This window comes from Panthera tigris, chromosome E2, assembly GCF_018350195.1.
Source record: "Panthera tigris isolate Pti1 chromosome E2, P.tigris_Pti1_mat1.1, whole genome shotgun sequence".
NCBI lineage: Eukaryota > Metazoa > Chordata > Mammalia > Carnivora > Felidae > Panthera > Panthera tigris.
In genome coordinates this window covers 57646608-57662085 of record NC_056674.1, presented here as the reverse complement: position 1 = coordinate 57662085, position 15478 = coordinate 57646608, and the positions used below count along the sequence as shown (strand labels likewise).

Sequence of the window (15478 nt, the reverse complement as noted above, 5' to 3'; positions counted from 1 at the left end):
CCTTACAAAACAGTAATTAGCAGAACAGACTCAAGAAGACATAAACCTCATGGAATAATTCTCTCTCAGCACATCAAGACGGCGGCCAAGTCTCTTATCCGCTGAAGAACACGGGGTTACCGACCAGACAAAGCTAGTTGGTTCGGGCAGCGACGTCTCCTAGAACTTCCATTTCTGGTGGTTTTTAAAAACATATATTTAATGTCATCTCCATTCATCCCCCCCGCCCCCAGCTCCTATCCTCTCTGAGACTCTGATCTTGCCGCAAAGTTCCTCAGGAATACCGCTCCCGTGGGCTGCAAGGAAACACCGTGTTCGATCCACGAGGGTCAAATTTTAGCTATTATCTGCATCCGGTGGGAGAGACGGGGCTCACACGCGTGAGAAGACCACATGAGACCACACAGAACAAAGTTATTACCGCGAGTGACCAAGCTGCATACAGACAAGTGCCTCGGGCAGCCAGGAGAGAGGAGAAACTTCCAGCGGGCGGGAGTTAGCAAAGGAAGGTGTCCCGGAGCAAGAAACAGACGGCGAGCAGACGTCAGGACACGACGGCGGGGACAAGGGTGGGTTTCAAGCAGTAACGAGGAGCTGGGCACGCGCGTAGTGCTTATAAGCACACCCGTGACAGTGGCTCTCTCCCCACCGGGAGCCACACGACCCCCGTGAGAGCCTGATGACGAGAGTTACGGACCCTGTCCCCAGAAAAATACACGTATGTACCCGGTTCTGCATTGCGTTTTGAGGGTTGAGAAACACGTATGCGAGAAGCACGGGTCTTTGTAAACTCTCCTAACCCGGTTCCAGCGTGTTCCTCTTCCTGGGGCCCGACCCCAGCACGGCCCCTCCCGGTTCGCCTCCCTCCACGAACAGGGTCCAGATCCCTGTGTGTCTGAGCTCCACGGCTCAGCTCTCCAGAACGAGGACCCCGTAGCAAAAACAGTTACGAGCCGGTACTTGTTGGGCACGTACGACGTCCCGAGCCCTGTGGCAGACGTGCCGTGGGAAGTCCCACATCCAGAAGAGGAAACGGGGCCCACGGACAGACCGACAGACAGGCGGTCAGGTGGCAGGTGCCTGCCGGCCATCGCCAACTGCGAACGTGGGTCGTCTCCGGGCCACGAGTCCCGGGAAGGGCCCTCCGCCGTCTGCCCGGATGCCCCCTCGCCCTCTCAGGCGGCACCAGGAGCCCAGAGAAGGCGTGACAAGACCTCAGATGGCAGGTGTCCCAGGACAGTTCCAGGTGTTGCAGCCCCCGTGCTGCCTCCTCCCACAGCTCCGTGGTGGGGTCATTTGGAACACGGCCTGGATTCCCTGCAGCTGAGGCCAAGGTTCACGGGAGGGTAACCAGGAGCCCTCCCTACGTGACAGGCACGACCCCGGTGGGGGCCTTCTGAGGCCAACGGGCTGCGAGCGGGGCCTCAGACGCCTCCCTCTCCTTCCCCTGCTCCCAGCAGTTTGGTTGCCACTTCTGCTGGAGTCCTGACTGCCTGCCAGGCCCCCGCTGGGGACTCTGCCCGTCACGTCCCACACACACACACGCACACACACGGCTCTGAGGCGACGTCCCCCAGGCTCCCTGCAGGGCCCCAGAGTTTCCCACAATGCCCCAGGGAGGTACACGGAGGCAGCTCTCCCGTGGACCCGGGCCCGGGGAGCTGGCCGGGATGCCTCAGGCCACCGGCAGGCCCCCAGCACGGAGCCCCCCGGGGAGCTCCCGACCACGGGCCGGGCCGGGGTGAAGCCACCGGGAGGAGGACTGGGCCCAGGATCCAAAAGGCCCACGCAGAAGCCAGCGAGGGGGAAACATTTCTCCCGCCGCCCAGAGAACTGCTTCTTCCCCCGCGTGAGCGCCGAGAAGGTCCGCCCAACACGCTGGGGACGGTCCCACCAAACGGGGCGGGGAGGGCGAGGAGCTCCGGAGCAGAGTCTGGTGAGAAGTTTCCAGAGCGTGTTCCAAGCATGCTCCGCTGAGCTCCCCCAGGCTGCGGGCCAGATGCTGGGCTCCTGGGGGGTCCTGGGCTGAGGGCGGGTGGGGACACGGCTCTGGCCGCCTGACGGCGATGACATCGAAACGCAGGCACCCAGAGAGTCACCGGGAAGGGGCTTCTCCCAGACCTGCCGCCCCAACGCAGCTGGCGGGGCGGAGAAAGCGGCAGGCAAGGGTGCGTCCCGCCTGGTGCTGGCAGCTGGGTGGCGTCGGGGGGGGGGGGCGCCCTCCCTCTCGGAGCCTCGGGGGCCTCGGTTTCCAGACGGGGGAAATGCCGACAGAACGGACTGCGAGGTGCTACCGGAGAGAGACGCGGGACCGCGACAAGGGCACAAGGGCACAAGGGCACCAACGCATCAGAGACAGAACAGTCTCTCCTCCAGCGAGGAGGAAAACACGAACACCGTTAAAGGGGGGAAAAGGAAAGACTCCCCCGAGAACGCAGCACGGCCTGTGTGCACACGTCCCGGGGCACGCACGCGTGCGAGGGCACAGGATGTAGGAGAGAAGGATGTGAACGCGTGGGGCGGGGGAGGGTGCTGGACGTGGGCAGGATGTCTGTGCACGTGGAGGGGGCCGGGGGAGGCCGCAGGAAGAAGGGCCCCTCCGGGCTCTCGCGACACCCCCCGCAAGCCGCTGTCCTGGCTCAGCGGGCCCCCAGCGACGCCCGCCCGCCTTCCGTGGGGCTGCCCGGAAGCCACTCCTTAACCCCCAGAGAAAGGTCCCTGTGTCCCGGGCACCTGGCGAGAGACGGGTAACCGGTCACCGGGGACCCGGGTTCGCCCAACCGTGGGGAGGAACCCGCAATCACACGGCACGGGAGCTGGCAAAACCAGGCCCGCGACCGGCCTACACGTTTTGTGAAGTTTGTTTACTTATTTTGAGAGAGAGAGAGAGAGAGAGAGAGAGAGAGAGAGTCCCAAGCAGGATCCGAGCTGTCGGCGCAGAGCCCGAGCGGGGCTCGATCTCAGGAACCGTGAGATTGCGACCCGAGGCGAGACCCGGAGTCGGATGCTTAACCGACCGAGCCACCCAGGCGCCCCTCGACGCGTTTCTGCAAAGGGAAGAAAATGCAGAGCTTCGAGAAGAGCAGGAGGGCGAGGGGTGACAGGAAGCAGGAGGGTGAGGCCGCCAACCGAGCCCCCTGTTGACACGCAGAGTGTGAAAAGGGGGAGAAAGGCGGCTGGGGTCAGTCTGATGCTCTGCCACCACCAGCCCAGGGCCGGGTTTCTCCGCACCGCAGGGCTGAGGGGAGGGAGTCCGGGAGCCCCCTTCCGTGCTTGGCTGGGGACGCACAAGTCCGGTGGGCAAGTCCTCAGCTCCTGCACGAGAGGGGAAGCGGGGGCTTTGTCTCCAGAACGGCACCCCCTCTCTTCCGCAGGCAACGGGCCGGGGGAAGGGGCCGGGCCGCTTTCCGCAGGGCTGGCGGCCCAGGGACATCGAGGCCACTCCACCCTGTGCCTCCGGGTGGCTCCCAGGGCTGAGCTGCTTTCCTCGGGGCGGGAGCAGCGGCCAGGAGCCCCGCGAAAAGCCCCTCGCTCTGAAGGCCCGGGGCCTCCCGTGTCCAACGGTCCCGGGACGTCGCATCATCGCACAAAAGGACGAACAGCGCGGGACTGTGAGAAAGGAAAGAAGCCAAGCCTGGAGGAATCCAGCCGCCCAAAGGAATCGGATTAAAGGAGCTGCTGCTGTGGCCACTGGGAAGCCAGGCTCTCAGGCCAGCTGAGCCCCCACTGCCTGAAGGCTCCTCCCGGCCTCCCTTGTCCCCGAGTGCCCGCTGTGCTGTGGTCCCCGGGAGCCCCGGTGCCCCCTCGCCCCAGTCCTGCTTGGCCCGGGGATCTGGAAGGCCCACGCCTGCCTCCCACCTGCCTGCGTCTCCAGCCCATCAGGACCCACACAAGCCTCTTAACCCCCGTCTACGAAGCCTCTCGTCTGGAAGCCGGGAGACGAGGTTTATGGGTCCGGGGCGGCCTATAAAAACAGTGCTGCCGTGTGTCAATGCTCCGACCCCCTCCCCCGAAACCCCTTTCTGGAAGCGGGTGCTTGTGCGGCTACACCAGGGCAGGGCGGGATAGAGGCCAGGTCCCTGCCAGCCCCACATCATGTCCAGGAAGTGCTACTGAAGCCGGGGCGGGAGTGGAAAGGCCAAGGCCCTGGAGCCGGACCACCCAGACCACCCAGTTCTCCCTCGTCCTGGCGTCCCAGCTGCCGCACTCACTGCTTGTAATTCGACCCCGAACTCCCAGGTTCAGGAGTCTCGGTCTCTGCATCTGGAAAATGGGCCCCATGCCACCCATCCACAGCGCAGGTCACCCCGCCCCCCACGGTCACGGGAGGAACCCGCAGCCCGGGGAGGACACTGGCATCCTCCCCAAGGTCCCCCGCGTGGCTGGTGACAGAGTGGGGCCAATGACGGGACCCACGGAGGTTTGGGGCTGGTGACCCATCAGTGGGCAGCCGCGGACACGGAGCTGAGACGGTCGGGTGACCCACAAGGCAGGGGTGAACCGCACCTGGCACGCGGCCACCTGTCACCTGCCCCATGTCTCCCACCATGAAGCGCGTGATACTTTTAATGTAAAACGCAACGCGGCCTGAAGATACCTTTCGAACACTGAGGCGGCTCCTACGGTATAATCGACAGCAGCAAACACGTTAAAAGAATAAAATAACATTTACGATGGCGTGACTGGCGTATAAACTCAAAAAGGGAAGACCTCTATGGATTCACCGCTGATTTAAAACCCGCCCAGGGACGCCTGGGGGGCTCAGTCGGTTAAACGCCCGACTCCTGACTTCAGCTCAGGTCATGATCTTACGGTTTGTGGGATCGAGCCCCACACTGGGCTCTGTGCTGGTGGCATGGAACCCGCTTGGGGCGCTCGCTCTCTCTCTCTCTCTCTCTCTCTCTGCCTCTCCCCCACTCACATGCTCGCTTGAGCTGTCTCCCTCACTCAAGGTAAATAAAGTTTACAAAAATGAATCAAATAAAACCTGCCCGTTTGTAGGACCCCCATCAGTGACCCCCTCCTCCAGGCAGCCTTCCTAGATCCCCACTGCCTCCCCCGCCCCCACGGGGGCCAGGTCCTGGCTGGGCCCTCAGCCCTCCCCGCGCTGACCCACACACACCTGCCACGTGGCTGCATCGGGGTACCCACTCGGGAGGAGTGTGGTGCCGCAGGGAAGCCTCCCAGCTCCTGTACCTCCCGGCTGTGTGACTCTGGGCAAGTGACTTCCCCTCTCTGTGCCTCAACTTCCTCATCAACAAAATCGGAGAACCTGCCCGACACGAGGGGTGGAGGCTTCCACGGGGCACCGCGGGACGGCATCAACACGCTCGGCTTGTCATCGCCGTCCCCTCCCACCTCGCTGTGTCTTCATGGGGACCGGGTGGACGGACGGAACCCCAGGGCCCTTCCTCGTCACCGGCTCTGCCCCACAGCTGTCACTAACCGGTCGGCGGGGTGTCGTGGCCACCGTGGGCTCTACCTTTGAGGGGCCCTCCTTGGGCCGCGGGCTGCTCCCTCGCCCCCACTGCACTCTCACCCGACAGCCCACCAGGCGGAAACAGTCACCCCCAGCGCTGCCCGCTCCTGCCCGGGGTCCCAGCACGCCCGTCCTGGCCCAGCTGAGCCACACGCTGACCGCGACCTGTGCGCCAGTCGTCTGAGGCTGTGGCACCTCGTGGAAGAGACCCGACCCGAGCAGCGGTCTCCGCCGCAGCAGGGAAGCGACGGCACGCGGCCCCGGGCGGCGGGGGCAGGGGACCGGAGCGCCACGGGACTCACGGCCAAGCCAGACGTCGGTCTCGGGGGTCTTCCCCACGCACCCCCCGGTCCTGCTCCTGCCGACGGGGCCGAAAGACGAGATGGCTACTGCTCGGCAGCCGTACAGGAGCCCAGGGGCCCAGCCAGCAGGCCACCGTCTACTCCCATTTCACAGACAGAAAACTGAGACCCAGACCGGGGGAGAGTCTTGCCTGCGGCCACTGCGAGTGCTGGCGCTCAGAGTCCGGGACTTCTGCCTTCCAGGCTGGAGCGAGTCCAAAGCCCCTTCCCAATTCTTTTTTTTATTGTTTTAATGTTTATTTACGAGAGAGAGAGAGAGAAAGAGAGAGAGAGAGAGAAAGAAAGAGAGAATCCGAAGCAGGCTCCAGGCTCCGAGCTGTCAGCACAGAGCCCGATGCGGGGCTCGAACCCACGAGCCGTGAGATCACGACCTGAGCCGAAGTCGGGCGCCTAACTGACTGAGCCCTCCGGGCGCCCCAGCCCCATCCCAATTCCTAACACAGTCCCTCTTATCCCAGGGAGAAGACCAACTCCCACCTTCAAACTCAAATTCGACGTCAGGAGACCTAGGCTAGGAGCATGGCCGTGGTCACGTTTAGTTGGTCGACCTTAGCCGACGGAACCACCCCAGTCGTACTGTGTCATTAAAACCCACTAGGGGCGCCTGGGGGGCTCAGTCAGTTAAGCCTCTGACTTAGGCTCAGGTCACGATCTCACGGTTCATGGGCTCGAGCCCCGCGTCGGGCTCTGTGCTCTGTGCTGACAGCTCGGAGCCTGGAGCCTGCTTCGGATTCTGCGTCCCCCTCTCTCTCTGCCTCTCCCCTGCTCGTGCTCTCTCTCTCTCTCTCGACAATAAACATTAAAAGTAAATAAATAAAAACTAAACTCCCTGGTGGGAAGTCTGAACTGGAAGCGTGAAACACAGAGCTCCCAGGGGACTGAGCAAATCCCTGCTCAGGGGCGTCTCCCCAGGAGAAACGCAGACACGCGTCCACACGAAAAGCTGCACGCGGACGTTCCGGGCAGCATGGTCCCCGGGGGGGCCAACAGAATCAGCGCCCACGTCCGCCAGCCGAGGCGCGGGTGGGCAAAACGCCCATCGGTGCGGGGACGCCGCGCTGGCACCTGCTCTGGCCGCGGCAGACCGGGGACGCGCGCTGTGTCCGAGAAGCCAGGCACGAAAGACCGCGAGTCGCGTGGCTCCGTGTGTGTGAAATGTACAAGACGTACACCCACAGACACGGAAGGGACGCGAGTGCTTGCGGGGCTGGCAGGGGTTGGGGGGGACCGGATAGTGCCGGTGGCCGCACGGCTCCCTGAACGAGCTAAATGTCACCGAGTTGTAGGCTTTAAAAGGGTGAATTTTATGGTGTGTGAATTATACCTCAACTGAAAAACAGATAAAACAAAACAGTGTCTTCGCAAGATCAGGGCGCCAGGCCTGTCTGACCGGCCCCCTCCCCTGCCCTCTGGCACCCCAGCTTCCTCGTGGTCCCCTGCCCGGACCGTCCTCCTGGCTCAGGTGACAGCCCCCAGCCCTCCCCCCTCCCCCTGCCCACTCATTTGCTCGCAGCCACAGCCCTCCCTGCACCCCATCTGGGTTACTCACTGTGGGATCCTGGGCCCAGAACAGTGCCTGGGACACAGCAGGTGCTTCATACAGACAGACTGAACAAAAGAATAGAATCCTTTCAGCGACCGGCACAGCTTTCAAGATAAAAGTCCCAAATTCCTGGGCTATGCTCACAATGGCCTCCCTCACCAGTCCTTACCGCAGCGCTGGAATCTTCTGGAAGCTTTAAAATACCAGGGGCCCCAGGGCTACCCCTTAGAGATTCTGATTAAAAGGATGGGCTAGGGCCCAGTCACTGGTATAAAATTCAAATGGATTCAAATTGGCTCTCAGGCAAATCCCACTCCCCGCATCTAGGCCTTTGTACATACTCCCCAGGAGCACGTGGCTCTCACACGGACCCGGCTGAGTCCTTTCCAGCCTTCGGACTCAGCTTAGAGAGCGCCTCCTCCGGGAAGCCTTCCCTGAACACACCAGCTTCCCACCCTCCTGCGAGCTCCCGGCAGGTCCCAGCACAGAACCCGGCACGCCGCACGACCACGGCCAGAGCCTGTCACCGCCCCCCACCCCCCACCCACGCGAGCAGCCGGGGGCAGGGCCCGCCTGACTCCACAGCACGTCTTCAGAGCGCCTGCTGCCGTGTAGGTACGCAAACACCTGTTGACCTGCTGGGTGGAATGTGTTTCTCCCGGGCGGCCACGGACAAGAGTAGAAGCATGAGCGGGGACGAGGCAGCTGTGTCCCCGTCACAGGGCTGCCGGGATTTCTTTCAAAACCTATGCGCCTAATCAGCTCGTATTGCTGAAAAAATACACCAGCAAAGTGGCATTAGGCTGTGGGCTTCTTGGGCCCCCTGGCATAGTGTCGCCCCCCCAAAAGGTGATCCAAGAGGTTTCCTGACCCTAACGTGGGACAGAATATCACATCATACCCTGAGTTTAAAACCCCGACCCCACGAGACGGGGGAGATACTGAAGGAAGGCGTAAACTCCCAGGTTCAAGATCGCCAAGGGAGGGGGTCTAACGCACAGCCGGTAACTACCGCTACTGATCCTGTATCACATACTTGAATGTTGCTAAGACAGCAGATCTTAAACGCACAGAAAAAAGAAAGAAAATAGCGACGTGGTGAAACCGGTGGTGATCGTTGTATAACATATAAATGTTTCCAACCAACGTGTTGCACCTTAAACTCGCACAATGTTATACCAATCAGACCTGAGCACAGCTGGAAAAAAAGAAAAAGAAAATAAAGAAAACCTAGACCCCGGGAAGGCGCCCTCTCCTTCCTAACCCTGCAGAAGAGACGGCCGATAAATTACTCGACGTTCTACCCGCAAGGGCAGACAGCCCCGGCATCCCTTCTCAACACAGCCCCACCCGCCAGTCACACTCACGTGTGAAATGCAAACCACCTGCGACCCTTGAGGCCCTGACCTTTCATTTTGACAGACGGGGAAACTGAGCGAAGGTCACATGGAGAGAAGCTCCCTCCACCATGGCCCCCGTGAACCTCCCACTTGTGGCTACGTGGCCATCGGAGGCCAAGTTCCTAGATACTCTTCCTGGGGGCCAGACGCATCTCCCCTCTCCCCGTCCCGACCAGGATAGGGACCAGGGGCAGAAAATGAACGTGATCTCCAGACATGGGTGCTTCCCCAGCCCAGAAAACGTGCCGACTGGGGAAACCTGCCCACAACCTACAAACCCTCCAAAGACAGTCACAGAGAGCTAACCTCCCAAGAGTAAGATCCCGAGAGATCTAAGCAGAGAAGGGGCCGGAAAGCTCTGAGGACTCTGGACTTCACCAAAGACGGCCACCCTGCGGCCCTGCCCGTGCCCCTCCCTGCTTCCAGGGAGGGCTGAGCTTTGGAAACCTCCTGCCTCAACCTCCTCTTTCCCAGTTGCCTCCAATCACCTCCAGGTTTAGGACAAGGCGGGTCTGGAGAGCTCACTCCTCTGAGCAGATGGCTTCCAACCTGCCAAGAAAAGCACAGCCCTCCCCTCGGAGGAGGCGGTGGGAGCTTGAGAAAGGCCCAAAGCCCAGTCGCTGCCCAGCTGCCGCCAGGGAGAGAGGGTGCCGGTGTCGGCCCAGCCGGGCAGCCCCCGCCCCCCGCCCACCCCGGCATCTTCCGGAAGGCTCCCCGCCTCCAGTCACCTTGCCTAGGTGTCCCACGAGCCCACACCGGGCTGGGGAGGAGGGCTGCCAGGCCCTCCCTGAAGAGCACGGAGCCGTGTGGGCGCCGAGAGCCGGGGAACGGGGGAAACAGATGTGCGTGCCGGCCCCGACAGGCAAGTGATGACAGGCGCTCTCTGCGGGCCTCAGATGTCAGCCTGGAGACAAGAAAGGGGCCGCGGCAGCAACACCTGTTTTGGGTGCGGAGGCCACGCTCTGGGGGCCGGGCCGGGTGTCCCCTCCGTGAGGGGCGAGGGTGCGGTTAGGTAAGCAGCTGCACGCTCCAGTTCCCGGAACGCTCCCCGGACAGACCGCGGGAAGAGGGCAGGGCGGCCCGCCCGCCAACTGGCTCGCAAAGGAGGCCGAGGGATCCCGCGGCGGACCTTCGGGGACGGGGGCAGGCTTGTCCCACCAGCAGCGGGAGGTCCCTGCTGCGATCTGAACACCAGAGCAGGGCTGGGAGAGGAAAACCCAAGGGTGCCACTAGTCAGCAGGGCAGAGAACGGGGAGTACAGGACGTCCGGGCCGGCCAGCGGGGGCCCTTCAGGACCTCGGGCCCGTGCAAGCTGACCTCGTGCCTCTCAGCTGCTCTGGGGGAGGGGGTGGGGCCCGGGCAGGGGACATTAGGACCACGTCCCTCCAGGGCACTGCCACCTTCACAGCTGGAGCCCCGGGGTCTAGAGAGCCTAGAGGCTGGAGCACAGACGCCAGAGCGGGCCTCCTGGGTCCAATGCTGGTCCCGCGGTTACCAACTGAGCGACCTTGGGCCAGTCACTTGACCTCTCTGGAGTCGTCATTTCCGGTATGAAACGGAGGCAGCGGCACCTGCCTCAACAGCGTTGTGGGGAGGGCTCAGTAAGAGTGAACACGGGGGAAGCATGTGGCACGGTCTGGAACGCGGAGAACATTCTAGAAAGGCATCATCATCCCTATTACGTCCCCAGCTGCCATCTCGGGCAGCCTGGCCAGCTGTGCCCCCTAGCTCCAGAGGGAGGGACGACCGACCCCTTATCCCCCGCAGAAAGGTTGGGGGGGGGCAGAGGCCGCGACATCGCGGCATGCGGGCGCCTCCCAGAGACCTAACCCGGAGTCGCCAGCACCTCAGGGACAGAGAAGGGAACGGGCGTGTCCCGCGTTCCCACCGGGCACCAGCCACTCTCAGACCCCAGACCTTCCAGAGGAAGGATCACCTCGGCGTCCCAAGCGCAGTCCTGTGCACGCGGCCGGCTCAGAGGTCTGGTGGTTTACACGGCCCGGTGCCCTCCAGGAGGCGTGCACTCGGCTGGACCGAAAAGCCGCAAACGCGACCCCGACAGAGGGTGTCGGTGACTTCTTTTCTTTCCTTTCTCTTCCTCGCTCTCTTTCCCGTCCCCGCTCTTTCCCCGTGTTCTTTCACACTGTTTAAAGCTGATTCACCAATGAATGAACGTTGAGCAGGAAACAACGGAGGCGTCGCGGGAGGCGGTATAGACGAGGTTCCGGAACATGCCGTTCCGGCTCAGCGGTTTCCCTGTGGCTACCTTCCAATGCCCCTGGCCACTCCCACCCAAGTTCTCAAACCACACGGCGGAGACAGACAGGGCTCAGGGGCTGGCGGGAGCGAACCCTGCCAGCCCCCGCCGGGAGTCCCGGGTCTGTTTCCAGCCGCACTGTGCTGAGGCCTCGTGCCCACCGTGGCGCCTCCGGAGAGCCCCGGCCCCGCTTTGTTTACGGTTCCGCGGGAAGTGGTATTCTGTGCCGGGCTCCGCGCCCCTCCCCCCGACACTGAAGGCGCTGCACTTGCCTCCAGATCCCCAGCGTCTGGAACAGTGCCTGGCTCAGAGTAGGCGCTCCATAAACATTTGTTAAATGAATGGCAGGGAGGGAGGAAGGAAGGGCAGGAGGCTGAGTTTCCGGCATTCTACCCTCTCACAGGCGGGAGCCGATGCTCCCCCGTCCTCCCTCTGACTACTGGAGCCGCACGGCTGCCCTCCCCCCCCCCCCCCCCTCCCCTCCCCCCCGCCGCCCCCCCCTCCGCCAAGGCCGATGGCCTCGCCACCCACCTGGACGGCTGCCACGGCCCAGCCCTGGGTGGATCTCTTCCCGGCGCGTTCCGAGCCTTCTTTCAAGGACTTTCTCTCTCCCCTGTGCCTCCAACTCCAAAACTGCCTCCTGTGCCTGACTCCGGGGCCTTCCGTGCACGCCAGCCTCGTCCCCCCCTGCCGTCATCCCCACTAAGCACCTCTGGTCGCCCCTTGCCTCCGCGCCTCCTCACCCTTGACCCCTCCCTCTCCACCGCACCCCGCCGAGGACGGAGTGGGGCTCGGGGCTGGGAAGACGTAGGTTGAAGACCCACTTCAGCCACCTCTACTGGTTGTGGGACGGTCACCGATGCCACCTGACTTGTCTGACTTCTCGTCTGCGAAATGGGGGCAATAAGGCCTCCCAGGAGCAGACGCTCTGGAAATGGCGCCGAACCGCGCAAGCCAGCCAGCCTTCCCCGACTCACGCTGACCCCTTCCGGGCAGACTCCGGCTTGCGTTTTCATCCCCACGAGGCTCCCCTCCACCCCAACCTTCCCAGCTGGACTGTTTCCTCAAGTTCCTGCCCGCGAGGCCCGCGCTTGGCAGCTCATCAACTCCCGATGAGTGAGCAAATCAACAACGGAAAAACTCGCCACGGCGTGGACGCTGTGCAGAGAGCACCCGGAAACCTCAGAGAGGGCGCTGTGGCCGGCACGCGGCACCGCCACGGAGCCCGAGACCCGCGGCCACCCCGCGAAGCAACAGCCTCACAGAGGAACCGGCCTGCCTCCTAGAACAGTCTGCCCGACACACCAGGTGGATGGGAGGGTCTCACTGGGCGCCAAGGGCCTGACCTTCCGGGGGCATCCGAATGCCCACGGCGGTCGCACACTGGCCCTCCGCGGCAGGCGCTGCGAACCTCCGCTCCGCACCAGGGGGACGAGCACAAGACACGTGCTCTCACGTGCTCGGTTCCCAGGAGACGGGGAGGGATGCTTGGGGACGGCGCTGGTGGCGCAACAAATGTTTACGGAGCGCCTACTCTGAGCCAGGCACTGTTCCAGACGCTGGGGATCTGGTAGCAAGCGCAGAAGCCGGGCTCACCTCCCAAGTCCTGGCCCTTCCGGAAACCGCTTCGGATTCCCAGCAGCAGATCCACAGGCTGGACCGCCGCGTGCTGCTCACGAGGAGTCCGCACCCACAGCGGGGAGCGACGTGTGCCCCCGTTTAGAACGAGAGGCCCAACAAAGCCCCCAGTGACACCTCCACGGCCCGAAGGGGACGCGTGCAGAGAAGGTAGCCTGGGCAGAGCGCGACGGCACAGATCAAGCGCCGGTCACGGGCCCCACGCCCGCGACGTGGTACCATGACAGGCGTCCGATCAAACGGGCCGGTCTCACGGTCTCTGGTGGGGATTAGGGTTCAGGGCCCCCTCGGCCACGACGGTGATCCCAACTCACAAACACCTACTTCCCCAGACCCGCTGGGGGCAGGTCCTGCCTCGGCCTCTGCAGAGGCAGATCCAAAATTAAGTGAGCCCCGTCTGGCTCCTCCGGGGCAGGCAGCGTGAAGGCAGGCGCCTTATAAACAGGGCGCCGGCACCCCCCCCCCCCCCACCTCCTTCTGCACAGCTGATTTGCAGCGAAAAAAGACTCTCCTCCCCGCCGCGGAGGGGGGGGGCGGAGTCTGCTCAGGCCACTGTCCCCCAGGGTCCCAAACCCCCACGTCTGAAAACCTGGTTCCATCTGCTGTTAAGCAACCAGAGGGTCTCAAAGGACAAGTGTGAACTTGGGTGTGGAAAGCTGCAGAAGCTACACAGTGCGAGCGCTGGAGCGGAGAGGACCGTCCACGTCTGCTGCGTTTCCAAAGGGGTTAGCGCAGAGGCCTCACGGTGACCCGCGTGGCCGGACTAATTACCAATGTTATCAGGCGGATGACAGACGCGCCCCGAGCTTCCTCTGTGTGACAGACTCCGCTCGCTGCAAACACCCTCAAGTTCAGGCCCGTGCCTGCCTTTTTCCGCAGTGCGCTGTTCTGCCACAAGACCGCTCCCGGTCCCCCCCAACTCCACTCGCCTGCCAGCCCGGCCAGGCCGGCGCTGTCCCCCAAGCACCAGCCCGGCGGCCCCAGGAGGGCACCTCCCCCTGGAACGCGGCACACAGAACCGGTACAAACGCCTCCCCGGCAGAAACACAGAAAACAACACGTCTTCCTTCCCCGCTCGGATCGCAGAGGCCAAAGAGGAAACCGCCGCTTACCTTCATCGCCGGTGCCGCCGGGGAGCTCCAACCGAGGGGCCCCTGGCGGGCCAGCCCTTGGCCGGCGCACACCAGGGTCCCACACTCCACGCAGGCGCCGATGATCAGCTGCCGCCCATCGTCCACCAGCAGGCTGTGGCTCGCTCGCAGGGTGTAGAGGAACAGCGGCAGCCGGGCGACCCGCACGGCCCTCAGCCCAAGACACCGCTCCTTCTCCTGCTGGCAGAAGAAGCACACGAACGTCTCCACCCGGTACTGTCGAGACCAGGCGCTGACGGTGTGCTGGGAGCCGCGGGCCTCGTGCTGCAGCCACTGGCCCAGCAGGTCGTGGTAGCACAGCACGCAGGTGGCCACCAGGCCGGTGGAGTCCGCGGGCCTGGCGCGTGGGGCGGGCGGGTAGACGGTGAGGAACGGGAAGAAGGGCTCCTTTTCGCCCAGGCGGCCCGAGGGGTTCACGTTGAGCTGGAACTCCTTCCCGGGGCCCAGCTCGGCCCCGCAGACGTAGCAGACGGAGGCCGGGCTGCCCGGGGCCGACGCGGGCGGCTCGGAGAGGGCGGGGTCCGAGGCGGAGAAGGCCTGGTGGTACCTGCCCAGGAAGCCCTGCACGGAGGTGATAAGTTCGTCGTTGTGGCAGGCCCGGTACAGGGCCCACACGTCCTCCAGGACGCTGAAGCACTTGGGGCAGCTCCGGACCTCGCAGCGCTTGTTGGGGCCCCGGGCGTTGGGGGGGCGGGGCAGGAGGCTGAGGAAGGGGAAATGCATGGAGCCCCTGGGGGTGCCGTTCAGGATCCTGGAGGCCACGGCCCGGGCGTCCTGGGTACAATCCTCCCCGCAGAGATAGCAGGCCTCCGGCAGGGCCCCGGCAGGCGGGCCCTCCTCCCTGGGGGGCCGGCGGCCCTTGGAGGCCATGCCCGGGGCATGGCTGTTCAGGGGCACCACGTACAGTCGCTGCAGGACAGGCACGTTGGCCAGCTCGAAGCTTTGCCACTGCTGCATGAGCGAGGAGAAGCAGCAGGGGCACACCAGGGTGCTGCCGCCCTCGCTGATGGGCTGTGCCCCCGGAGGGGGGCTGTGCAGCCACAAGAAGGGGAAGAAGGGCGCCTGAGCCAACTTTTCCTGCTTCTGCACGTGGATCTGGTGCCGCGAGGCCGGGGCCAGCGGCGACCCGCAGATGTAGCAGCAGAGGCCCTCTGCTGGCGCGGCCCGGCTCTCCGGGGAAGCCCAGGGGCCGGCGCCTCCGTTCTCCTTCTCTTTGGCGCCGGGCAGGGGCTCCTCCTCGCTGGTGATGTTGATGTCACTGTCCTCGGACATGCAGTAGCTCCCGCGGGTCTCCCCGGGCGGCCTGCTCTCCGGAGGAGTCCCGGCGGCCGTGCCCGGAGGCACTCCTTTGGCGCCGTCCGCGGGGGCCGCCTGGACCGGGGGGCCTTGCCAAGGGTCCTGAACGCCCCTCAGGACGCTGGCCCGGGCCTCGGGGACCCAGTGCCTCCCGGCCGTCTTCCGCCGGCGCCTCGTGCCGGCCTTGGGCTCCCCGTCCCCGCGCGGCTTCGAGGGGACGCCCTCCTCCTCCTCCTCCTCCGCGTCGCCCTGTCCCGGAGGGGGTCCCGGCGCCGGCCTCCACTCCTGGCAGCGGCCCGCGCGAGGCCCGGGCCCGGGGGGGCCGCGCGCCGCCCCCGCCGCCGCCGCCGCC

The 15478-nt window shown here is 64.2% G+C and overlaps 1 protein-coding gene across 3 annotated transcripts in view; it reads right to left on the bottom strand.

Moving 5' to 3' along the window:
- Positions 1–14817, bottom strand: part of GSE1 (Gse1 coiled-coil protein) — a 383079-nt gene extending 368262 nt beyond the window's left edge. For 2 of the 3 annotated variants that reach the window (XM_042967988.1, XM_042967989.1), the window contains exon 1: positions 13792–14813. In XM_042967988.1, coding sequence (XP_042823922.1) covers positions 13792–14787 — 996 coding nt within the window. In that variant the 5' untranslated portion in view covers positions 14788–14813. Of the gene's footprint in view, positions 1–13791 lie in introns of all 3 variants that reach the window. The other variant, XM_042967990.1, reaches the window with a different exon arrangement.
- Positions 14818–15478: the final 661 nt, after the last annotated feature.